Source organism: Narcine bancroftii, chromosome 4, assembly GCF_036971445.1.
Source record: "Narcine bancroftii isolate sNarBan1 chromosome 4, sNarBan1.hap1, whole genome shotgun sequence".
NCBI lineage: Eukaryota > Metazoa > Chordata > Chondrichthyes > Torpediniformes > Narcinidae > Narcine > Narcine bancroftii.
In genome coordinates this window covers 1,743,408-1,755,898 of record NC_091472.1, presented here as the reverse complement: position 1 = coordinate 1,755,898, position 12,491 = coordinate 1,743,408, and the positions used below count along the sequence as shown (strand labels likewise).

The window sequence follows — 12,491 nt, the reverse complement described above, 5'->3', positions numbered from 1 at the left end:
GGCAGCGTCACAGGTGCAAGTATTGCTATAAGAAGCTGTTTCTGTGCCGTTGGGTGCTCGTCTTCAGGTTCCTGTACCTCCTTCCTGATGGTGGCAGTGAGAAGAGGGCACGGCCTGGGTGGTGGGGTCCTTGAGGATAGAGACTGCTTTCTTAACACACCGCTTCATGTAGATGTCCTGGATGGAGTGAAGAGTGGTGTCCGTGATGGCACTGACCGAGTTCACCTATGACCTTTTCCTGTCCTGTTTATTGTACCTCTGTTCCAGACTGACGCAACCAGTCAGAATGCTCTACACAGTACAAACTTCTAGTCTTTGCAAACCTTTAGTTCTTGAACAGGAGAGGAGAGCTTTCACTGCTGTGCAGACTAAAATAAGGGTGCTACAGACCTTGGAAAACAAACAAGTGTCCACTTCACTGGAAGTACCAGCCTAGGAAGGCAGTGCTTTCATGTAGTCTCTGAATACTCAAAGCCCTAGGGGACTGGGGTAGGACACAACCAGGTTAGAACCATAAACCATAGAACACTACAGCACAGAAATAGGCCCATTTGGCCCTTCTAGCCTGTGCCAAACCACTTTTTTTGCCTAATCCCACTGACCTGCACATAGTCCATAACCCTCCCATCCATGGTCCTGTCCAAATTCCTCTTTAATGTTAAAATTGAGCCTACATTCACCACTTCAGCTGGCTGCTCATTCCACACCCCCACCACTCACTGTGTGAAGAAGTTCTCTCTCATGTTCCCTCTAAACCAGGGGTCTCAAACTCAATTTACCTGGGGGCCGCTGGAGGTAGAGTCTGGGTGAGGCTGGGCTGTATCAGGTTTTCCACAAGAAAAGCTCTTACAAAAACATTCCAATGTTATCAAATGTCTTTATTTTTAATTTTTAACACAAAATAAAATAAAAAATAAATAAATTAACAATTCATAAGAAAAAAAATAAAATCAATCAGTAATAAATAAATAAAATGAAAATAATAATACAGCAGATAGAGAAGACTGAAGAAACCACATCTAGCTGACTGGAGAAATGTAATTATTATTATTGAGATTCAAATGTCTGTATTAACAGTTCTTTAACCTTTAACTTTCTGAGCATGAATGGAACATTGAACATAAACTGTTATGAACATGTCTTCTTCTGCCGACTTCTTACTGCTAGAGATCTGGCAGCACTTCCTCTCGCATAGCCGAGCCACATTTGGCTTAAGGGAGGAGGCAGTTGAGACCCTCAGTAGGGCTTGAAGATGCTCGTCAGTAAGTCTGGACCTGTCCTTGGACTTATTGAAGTTCATGGGAGAGAAGAGCTTTTCGCACAAGTATGTGCTCCCAAAGAGACACAGGGTCCGCTTGAACATTCGGGAAAGCTCAGGGAAGCTGGGGGGCAATTCTCTCAAAAATTGCCCAAGCTTGTCTGCTTTTCCACTCACCTCCCTGAACTTGGTTTTGAGTTCAGAGTTGCACTGCAGGTCAATGAGCTCCATTTGAAGCACAGGAGGGGCATCTTACACATCAAAGGAGAAGAGGTCCGCAAAAATTTGAAAGGTGGCTCTGTTTCAGTGTTTAGCTGATGCATCTTCTCCGCTTCTTTTTCTGTCCCGCTGAGCAACAACTTCCGGGTTCAGACTGGACGCCAAAGCGCGTGAAGCGGGAGCAGCCGCGGAAATTGCGCATGTGCCGCGTTCATATAATGACAAATAGAAAATGCACACAAATATGCTTATATTCGCAATAAGCCCAGCCGATGTCCCGCCCCCATGATTGGTAGGTTCGTTCAGCTCCACACACAACACTGAAAAGTGCCAATCATATCAAACTCGCAGGCCGCACTAACATTAAACTTTCATATTAAGGCGGGGCCACAAACTATCGTCCCGAGGGCCCGCGGGCCGCAAGCTTGAGACCCCTGCTCTAAACTGTTCCCCTTTCACCCTTAACCCATGTCCTCTGGTTTGTATCTCACCCACCCTCAGTGGAAAAACCCACCTACATTTACTCTGTCTGTCCCCCTCATAATTTTAAATACCTCAATCAAATCTCCTCTCATTCTTCAATGCTCCAGGAACACAATTTATGAAGGCCAATGTGCAAAAAGCTCTGTTTATGACCCTGTCCACTTTCAGGGAATTCTGTATCTGTGCTCCCAAATCCCTCTGTTCTTCCGCACTCCTCGGTGCCCAACCATTGTGTTGCTGTGTTTCCTCACCATTTTCTATTACCCACCAGGTATGTGTGCATTGCAATGGAGGCTCTCGACCAGCTCCTGATGGCCTGTCACTGCCAGAGCATTAACTTGTTTGTGGAGAGTTTTCTCAAGATGGTGGCCAAGCTTCTGGAATCTGATAAAGCAGCGCTGCAGATCCTGGGAACAAACTCAGTAAGTCTGCTTTCCAATGCTCAGACCTGTGAGGGGAAAGGCCTCTGTGGCCTTCATTTGCTAGAACTTCTGAAAATCTCATGGATGAGGAGGCCAAGCCATTGGGGATATTTAAGACAGAGATGGACAAGTTCTTGATGAGGGTTATGGGGAGAAGGCAGGAGAATGGGATTAAAAACAAAAATAAATCAGCCATGATGAAATGTGGTGGGGTGAACTCAATAGGCTGAATGGCCTCATAACACTCCTATGTCTTGTGAGCTGATTGTTGATCATTTCCATCAGTCTCTGCACAAAGATGCAAGACAGATGCTCTAAACTAGAGCAAAAAAATCAAACGGTGGGCCGAGCAGCATCTATGGAGGCATATTTACCACAGGGAAGGTCTCAGAAGCTCAGGAACTCAAGGAAGGGAATATTGATGACCTGCATTATGAAACAGGAGGCGCTGGTGGTCTTGACCATCATAAAGGAGATAGATCCCTGGGGCCCGACCAAGTGCATCACACGACATTGTGGGAAGTTAGCAAAGACCTTGCAGGGATCTTGTCAGAGATATTCATAGGGTGAGGTGCAGAAGATTTCAAATGTTGTGCTTTAATGTAGGGACAAACCAGGGAACCACAGGCAGGTGAGCCTGACCTGAACAGTGGGAGGGGATTCTGGGAGACAGGATCTTTCGGCACTTGGAAAGGCAAAGGCTGATTCGGGAGAGTCAAGATAACATTGTGTGTGGAAATTTGTGACTCAACAGGATTGACGAGTGTGGGTTGGTAGACATTGTCTACATGGACATTGGCAAGGCCTGTGTCAAGGTTCTACGGGTAGGCTGGTCTGGAAGTATAGATCAAGTAAAACACGAGAGGCTGCAGACGCTTTGATTGTAGTCAAAACACACCAAACTGCTGGAGGAACTTGGCCGGTCTTTTCAGAGTCCATAGGATACAAAGATATTTCGAGCCTGAGCCCTTCTTCAGTAAATAAGCTGAATGAGCCAGAAGCAGGAAATGTCAGAAAGTCCCAGAATTCAGACGGTGCCGGCTGGGGGAGGAATCCAGACCCACACAAGAGGGTCATTGAATATGATCAGGGAGAGAGGGAGAATTGATCACGTCTGTGGGACAGGAGACAGGGAAAGGGAGAGACAGAGCTGGGGGAAGGTTCTGAGAGGCAGAGATAGGGTGGACGGCCAGCACCTGTTTCCCAGGGCAGGATCAGCAAACACCAGAGGACGTGTGTATGAAGTGAAGGGAGGGACGTTCAGGGGAGACATCAGGGGTACATTTTTTCATTCAGAGGGTTGTAGGTACCTGGAATGCCTTCCCAGGGATGGTGGTGGAGGCTGGAGCATTAGGGGGACTTTAAGAGACTCTGAGACAGGGACATGGATGGAGAAAAAATAGAGGGTTACGGGGTAGGGAGGGTTTAATATTTTTTTAAGGGATACATGGGTCAATGCAATGTTGAGGGCCAAAGGGCCTGTACTGTGCTGTAGTTTTCTACGTTTTGTCACAAGGGATGGAGAGTGAATGCAAAATTAGCTTGGTGGAATGAGTCAGAGGGTGGCAGTGAAGGGTTGTGTCTTCAGATTAGGAGCCTGTGAACAATGGTGAGTTGGAGGGACCAGTGCTGGTTCCACTGGTGTTTGTCATCAACATTTAGTTGAGTGTAGTCGGAAAATGGCATGGTCTATAAATTTGGGGTGGATTGGTGGTGGGAGAGACAGTGAAGAGGGGTTCTCAGGTTACAACAGGAATTAGATCAACTGGGAAAGTGGGCCATGGGATGGCAGATGGAATTCAACTGAGATATGTGGGAGGTTTTGCTTTGTGGAACATTAAACAGATCAGCACTCACACGGGCGCCTAGAGAGTGTTGTCGAACAAGGATACCTGGGGTTTCAGATAGATTGTTCCCTGGAAGCAGGAAGACAGGTAGAGAGGATGGATAAAAAAGCTTTTCGTTCACTTTCCTTCATCTGAGGGGCTGTACAGGAGTTGGGACATTATCACAGCTGCACTGAGGCAGAAGGGAGAGGGCTTTCCAATGGGGATGGGGGATGACTGGAAGGGAGAGGCCTTAAAGGGACAGGCCACCACCAAGGTCGAGGTAGGAAACATGGTGTGAGGGCCGGAATGAAGCACAGGGGTCTAAGACCTCCCCTACCGTCCATATTACTGGTGGAAGTCCAGTCACTGGAAAATAAAATGGCCGACCTGAGGGCAAGGCTGCTTTATCATAGACAGGTCAGATAGATCTCAGTTATTTGCTGCATTGACCTTTGATGGTTCAAAATAGAAAGGTATTTTTTTTATGTGGACAGAGTGTCATTAAAAGGCATAAAGAATTTAACCCTGCAAAAGCGGTTCTTTGGCAGAAAGGTTATAAATTTGCCTTTTGATTCCCTGCGCTGTTGAAAGTTTTCTATGGTGATTATGATTCTCATTTTTTTGATAATGAGAGAGAGAGAGGCCTTGGAATTAGAACGAGAGAGGCCTTGGAATTAGAACGAGAGAGGTCTTGGAAATAGAACGAGAGAGGCCTTGGAATTAGAACGAGAGAGGCCTTGACATTAGAACGAGAGAGGCCTTGGAATTAGAACGAGAGAGGCCTTGACATTAGAACGAGAGAGGCCTTGGAATTAGAACGAGAGAGGCCTTGGAATTAGAACGAGAGAGGCCTTGACATTAGAACGAGAGAGGCCTTGGAATTAGAACGAGAGAGGCCTTGACATTAGAACGAGAGAGGCCTTGGAATTAGAACGAGAGAGGCCTTGGAATTAGAACGAGAGAGGCCTTGGAATTAGAACGAGAGAGGCCTTGGAATTAGAACGAGAGAGGCCTTGGAATTAGAACGAGAGAGGCCTTGGAATTAGAACGAGAGAGGCCTTGGAATTAGAACGAGAGAGGCCTTGGAATTAGAACGAGAGGCCTTGACATTAGAACGAGAGAGGCCTTGGAATTAGAACGAGAGAGGCCTTGGAATTAGAAAGGAGTTAGAATGATAAATGACTGCTTTGAGATTTGTCATTTTTTAACATTTGACAGGTGGAAGGAAAAATATCAAATCCCTAATAATACTCTTTTTTGTTAATATCAACTTAAATCAATGATGCATGATTGTTTAGGGAGATATTTGGATTTACCTAACAAATTTGAAGTATTGATCCGATATGGAGGACAGAAAGGGTTTATTTCAGAAATGTATAAACTGTTGCAACAAAAAATGCCTAAGATTGAATTGCATAAATTAAGACTTAAATGGGAGAAGGATTTGGAAGTTCGGTTTGAAATGGATTGTTGGAGGAAGATTAATAGAGAAACTATGACAAAGTTAGTCAATGTTAGGTATAGATTGGTAACATAATTTTATATGCCAACTATCTTCAACTCCAGAGCATCTGAAAAGATATAAACTGAGTGCTTTGGATTTGTGTTTCCACTGCAATGAGCAAAAAGGTACATTTTTTGCATTTAGTTTGGTCTTGTGAGAAAATTAAGGGTTTTTGGGTAGATTAAGAGACTGTTTGCAAGAAATCTTGAAAATAAAATTTTCTCTAGATCCAAATATCTTTTTAATTGGGGAAGTTACTGAAATGGCTTTGTTTAATAAATTAGATAAATTTCAAATAGCGTTCTTGCGATTAGCTCTAGCAGAGGCAAGGAAATGTATAGCTGTTTCATGGAAAGATCAGATGGAGCTTAATTTACAAAGATGACTTTCAGAAATGAGGTCCTGTATACCAATGGAGAAGATAACTTATAATTTACAGGATAAATATTATGTATTTAAAAAGATTTGGAGCCCATATTTGAATTATTTCAATTTAAAAATTTGAAGCTGGTCCTCACCATAATAATGAATAAATGATCTGAGTTATTCTCCTGATCTATTTCTTTCTTAGTCTCTTTTGCTATTTAAGGGGTTAGAATTTGGTTAAGGGGAGGGGTAAGGTTAGGGGGGTGGGGTGATTAGGGTTTTTTTTCTTTAGGATTTCTTGTAGTTTCTTTTAGGTTTTTTTTCTATGTAACCACAAAGGTTAATATTTTAATCATGTAATTGTGGTTATTACTGGTTTTCTAATAAATAAATTTAAAAAATTAAAAAACTACCACCTGCTGTACCAGAGGTCCCAGCACAGTTGATCACTGCTACACCAAGATAAGGATGGCCAGCCGTTCTTTCCTGAGTCCACACTTTGACAAGCCTGATCACCCGGCTGAGCTCCTTCTGCCTTCATACTGACAGAGTCCACAAGGAGAGGCTCTGGAGGTCAGGACAGCTAGAAGGTGGTCACATGAGGCTGAGGAACAGTTACAGAACTTCCTCGAGTTACTGGATTGGGTGGTGTTCAAGGATTCTGCTGAGAATCTGAACGAGTACTCAATGAGCCTGTCACAGACTTTATCAAAACTTAATCGGATTTTATCTGTGTATCCACACAAAATCATTCAGGGATTTCCCCAACCAGAAGTCCTGGATGAACAATGAAATCTGGGATCTGCTGAGAGCCAGATCAGTACAACAGGAGCAGGTATGACCTGCAGAAAATGATCTCTTGGGTGAAGTGGAGATTCTGGATGAAAATGGAAACAACAAGGGACACCCGACAGCTGTGGCAGGGCCTAAATGCAAAAATCCATTACAAACCTAAATCCGATAAAGAAGCAAACGGCAAAGATTCTGTACCAGAAGAACTCAACGCCTTCCATGCCTGATTTGATGAGAGTAACAGGGAAGAACTAACCCTCCGCACCCCCACGTCCCTGATGATCCCATCCTGTCCGTATCTGAGGATGACATGCGTGTTGCCTTCAGGAGAGTGAATCCGAGGAAAGCATCCGGCCCGGATGGAGTGCCTGGCGGAGTATTAAAGATCTGTGCTGACCAAACTAATATCTTCAATATCTCACTCCAGCAGGGCATGGTGCTCTCCTGTTTCAAACAGGCCTCAATCATACCAGGGCCAAAGAAGAGCGCAGTAACCTGCCTTAATGACTATCGACCAGTAGCACTTACATCAACAGTGATAAAGTGTTTGGAAAGGCTGGTGATGGAGCAGATCAGCTTCTGTCTGAGCGGTGACATGGATACATTCCAGTTCACCTACACAAAGCCCTGGAACTCCTGGACAGCACTGATGCAGACATCAGGATGCTCTTTATCAACTACAGTTCATCATTTAACACCATCATCCCCTCAAAACTGGTCAGAAAACTCCAAGATCTGGGACTCAACACCCGACTGTCTAATTAGATCCTGGATTTCCTCACCTCCAGACCATAATCAGTGAAGATTGTTAAGAATATCTCCTCCACAATCTCCATCAGTACTGGAGCACCACAGGGCTGTGTTCTTAGTCCCCTGTTCTACTCACTTCACACCTACAACTGTAGCTTGGAACTAGAGTAACCCCATCTACAAATATGCTGACGATACCACGGTAGTGGGTTGTATAAAGGACGGGGATGAGTCAACGAACAGGATGGAGACTGAAAACTAGGCTGAACAGTCCAACAACCTCACACTCAATGTCATATACAATTACAGCACGGAAACAGGCCAATTTGGCCCTTCTAGTCTGCACTGATCCAAGTACCCTCCTCTAATCCCACTTACCAGTACTCTACCCAAAACTAAGGGTGGTGTATCCAGTGGGGATATGGAAGAGAATAATGACCCAGTGGGATCAGGGATAGGGGTGTATCCAGTGGGGGTGTGGAAGAGAATAATGACCCAGAGGGGACAGGGGTAGGGGTGTATCCAGTGGGGATGTGGAAGAGAATAATGACCCAGTGGGGACAGGGGTAGGGGTGTATCCAGTGGGGATGTGGAAGAGAATAATGACCCAGTGGGGACAGGGGTAGGGGTGTATCCAATGGGGATGTGGAAGAGAATAATGACCCAGTGGGGACAGGGGTAGGGGTATATCCAGTGGGGATGTGGAAGAGAATAATGACCCAGTGAGGACAGGGGTAAGGGTGTATCCAGTGGGGATGTGGAAGAGAATAATGACCCAGTGGGGACAGGGGTAGGGGTGTATCCAGTGGGGATGTGGAAGAGAATAATGACCCAGTGGGGACAGGGGTAGGGGTGTATCCAGTGGGGATGTGGAAGAGAATAATGACCCAGTGGGGGCAGGGGTAGGGGTGTATCCAGTGGGGTCAGGGGTAGGGGTGTATCCAGTGGGGATGGGGGAGGTGTGTATCCAGTGGGGATGGGGGAGGTGTGTATCCTGTGGGGATGGGGGGGGGGGGGGGGTGGTGTAATGATGATGTAACGATGTGGTGGTGTACCTGTATAGAGTCAATTTGATTGTTGGGACTTTCTCTCCCACAGTTCATCAAGTTTGCCAACATCGAGGAGGACACCCCATCGTACCACCGAAGCTATGATTTCTTCGTGAGCCGCTTCAGTGAGATGTGTCACTCAGGACATGACGACGTCACTGACAGGACCAAGTAATTTGAGTATTACGTCCAGTTCCCTGCTGCTGGGGTACAGATGTCCAGGGAGGCCTCTATGGGCTGAGACATAGAACAGGGAGTCATCCAAAATTACCAAAAGCAGCACCGTGAGATTCAAGGAACGCAGCCCCTCTCACTCTGGTGATGCCGGCATCTCCACAACATTGAACATTTCTCCAGTTATTCTGTTAACATTGGTGGGGGGGGTTGCACAATATTACAATACCTTCATGAGCAAACACAGCAAGTTCAAACGGAGTCCTGCTCAGTGTAGAGAGCATGGGATCCCGACAATGTTCACTGAAAGGAAGTGCAGGGACCGATGGGGGGGTGGAATGTGGGAACTGGGGAGAGTGGGGCGATGAGTGTGGGAACTGGGGAGAGGGGGGATGAGTGTGGGAACTGGGGAGAGGGGGGGATGAGTGTGGGAACTGGGGAGAGGAGGGATGTGTGGGAACTAGGGAGAGGGGGGATGAGTGTGGGAACTGGGGAGAGGGGATGAGTGTGGGAACTGGGGAGAGTGGGGGGCAAGTGTGGGAACTGGGGAGAGTGGGGGGGGGGTGCTGAATGGAAGGGAACATGAGGAACATCCCATTGGGAACCAGACATTGATCTGAATGGTCAGATAGCAGCTTACAGGAGGATTGGTGCCTTTAGCCCAGAACTGTAATACTGTGTGCTGTTTTGGAAAATTGAGGAAATATTTCTACCCAACCCTAACCCTAACCCTAATGTGTGGTGTCTAACTCCCAGACTGTAGAATGTTGCCAGGCAGTGGGCTTGATGAGTGCTTGTGCATGAATTACAAAAAGATAGTTTGCAGGTGTAGCATCAGAAGGAACTTTGGATGTGGCCTTCGCTGTGGAGGCATTGAATGAAAGAGCAGAGAGGTTTTGCTCCAACTTTACAAAGCACTAGTATGGGGCAATTCTGGTCTCCTTAATTGTGTAGAGATATACTGGCTTTGGAGGTGGTGCAGGGGAACTTCTCCAAGTCAATGTCGGAAATGAGGGATTGACTCCCTTACCTCTGCGCTCGCTGGAGTTCAGATGATTGAGAGAAGAAAACCATGGTTGATGAAACAGATGAGGCAGCTTGTCAAGGGGAAGACAGAGACATACATTAGATAAAGGAAACAGGAAGGCCTCATGAGAAGTATATGGTAGTCAGGAAGGAGATGGAGAAAGGAGCTCGAAGGGGGCATGAGAAGGCCTTGTCATGTAGGATTAAGGAGAATCCCAAGGTGTTCTATGTGTAAGTGAAGAACAGAAGGATGATGAGAATGAAGGTGGGGCCACTAAAGGATAAAGGAGGCAACATGTGCTTGGAGGCGGAGGAGGTTGGGGAGGCCCTAAATGAACACTTTGCATCAGTATTCACAAGAGAAAAGGACCTTGATCAGGGTGAGGTTGGAATAGAACAGGCCTGTGTGATGGACAATGTGGAGATTAAGGAAGAGGAAGTGTCGGATCTTCTTAAAAACATCAAGATTGATAAGTCCCTGGGTCTGGATGTGATAAACCCCAGGCTGCTGTGGGAAGGGAGGGAAGAGAGAGCTGGGGTGGTAGCAATGATCTGTGAATCCTCTTTGGCCCGGGGAGGTGCCAGAGGACTGGAGAATGACAAAAATTGTCCCCGAGTTTAATAAAGGTAACGGGGGAATCCTGGGAATTCTATACCAGTGATTTTTACGTCAATGGGACGTAAACTAATGGAGAGGGTTCTTAAGGATAGGATCTATGAGCATTTGGAGAAGTCCAGTCTATTCAAGGATACTCAGCATGACTTTGTGATTTTAACAAGGCATTTGACAAGGTTCCCCACAAGAGACTCATCCAGAAAGTCATGAGGTTCGGGATCTTGGAATCTTGGTTGTGGGGATAAAAAATTGGCTTGGAGGAAGAAAGCGATGAGTAGTAGTGGAAGGAAAGTTTTCTGCCTGGAGGTCGGTGACTAGTGGAGGGGCCACAGGGATCTGTCCTGGGATCCCTGCTCTTTGTCATTTTTATAAATGACCTGGATGAAGAGGCGGATGGATGGGTCAGTAAGTTTGCAGATGATATGAAGGTTGGAGGAGTTGTGGATGGAGCTGAACATTGTTGAAGGTTTCAAGAGGATATAGACAGGATGGAGAGTTGGGCAGAAAAGTGGCAGATGGAGTTCAATCCGGATCAGTGTGAGGTGATGTATTTTGGAAGGACAAACCAGAAGGCTGAGTCCAGGGTTAATGGTCAGTTACTTTAGAGTGTGGATGAACAGAGTGTAACATAGATAAAAGCTCACACTTGACTGGAGGGAGAACAAACGCTTTTTATTAGTTTACAACACAGGTAGGGTTCTTGAACAGGCTTCAGAGGGGTTCAGGGTTTAGGCGGGAAATCATGGTTATATACGGGCTCCTGGGGGAGGAGTTGGGAGGTGGGACCAGTCGTCAGTATAGCACACTTCTAGTGAATCCCAGTTCACTACATTCACCCCTTGGTTCAGAATTAAGGGTTTGTGGATGAAGAGAACAAGGTTCAGAAGCCGGTCATAGACACAGAAGAGAAATATTTAGAATATTATTTACAGATTCAGGCGGTCCAGGAATCTGGAGATCCTGATGAAGCGCCTTAGCACCAGGGGGCCATGGGCTCCTTGAGTCTCCTGGTCCTCCTGTGATAGTGGGCTGGGAATCTGGCTCAACGATAGAGGGGGGTTCACTCTCCTCCTTAACCGGATCCCCGGGGCCTTGAGTGGAGGTGGGGAGGAAAAGCTCGATAGCTCGTGGGGCACCTGAGGCCACGGACCCTCTATTCCAGTGGGTGCCAGGTCCCTGATGGAGACGGTGTCCTCCCTGCCACCTGGGAACTCCACATAGGTGTATGTGGAATTCACGTGGAGCAGTTTCACCATTTCCAGCAGGGGGCCGGTCTTGCTTCTCCTCACGTGCTTCCTAAGAAGGACTAGACCAGGAGTGGTGAGCCAGGTTGGGAGTGTAGTTCCTGATGTTGACCTTCTGTCGAATGTAAACATGAGCTCATGAGGAGTAGCATTGGTCACAGTGCAGAGAAGCGACCAAATTGAGTCGAGCACGATAGGGAGGACATCCTGCCAGCGCGAGTCTGGAAGGCCTCTTTGCTTCAAGGCACGTTTGATAGCCTTCCAGATCGTGGCGTTCTCCTTTTCAATCTGCCCGTTCCACCGGGGGTTGTAACTGGTCGTCCTATGGATGTGAGCCCTTCACCAGCAGGTACTGACGTAGCTCATCACTCATGAAGGCTGAGCCCTGGCCACTATGAATATAGCCGGGATATCTGAACAGGGTGAAAATAGAGTCTAGGGCCTTCATAACGGACGAGGCAGACGCGTTTGAGCACGGAATGGCAAACGGGAAGCAGGAGTACTTATCGATGACTGAGAGAAAATAGATGTTCCCCCTTGTGGAGGGGAGAGGTCCCTTAAAATCGATGCTGAGTCATTCAAAGGGTCTGGATGATTCAATCAGGTGCGCTTTCGTGGGGCGAAAAAAGTGCTTGCACTCAGCGCAGACCTGGCATGACCTGCTCATTTCCCTGATGTCTTCTATTGAGTAGGGCAAATTGCGGGACTTGACAAAATGAGCCATGCGGGTGACCCCCTAGATGGGAGAGCTCCTTGTGT

At 46.7% G+C, this 12,491-nt stretch overlaps 1 protein-coding gene across 9 annotated transcripts in view; it reads left to right on the top strand.

The window, feature by feature from the left end:
• The window catches only part of LOC138760267 (protein EFR3 homolog B-like), a 242,207-nt gene that overhangs the window by 139,818 nt on the left and 89,898 nt on the right, over window positions 1-12,491 (top strand). For all 9 annotated transcript variants that reach the window (XR_011355520.1, XM_069930610.1, XM_069930612.1 and 6 more), the window contains 2 exons: window positions 2,232-2,382; window positions 8,722-8,843. Coding sequence is in view for 8 of the 9 variants with exons in the window: in XM_069930610.1 (XP_069786711.1) it covers window positions 2,232-2,382; window positions 8,722-8,843 (273 nt within the window). In the remaining variant the exon portion in view is untranslated. The remainder of the gene's footprint in view (window positions 1-2,231; window positions 2,383-8,721; window positions 8,844-12,491) is intronic.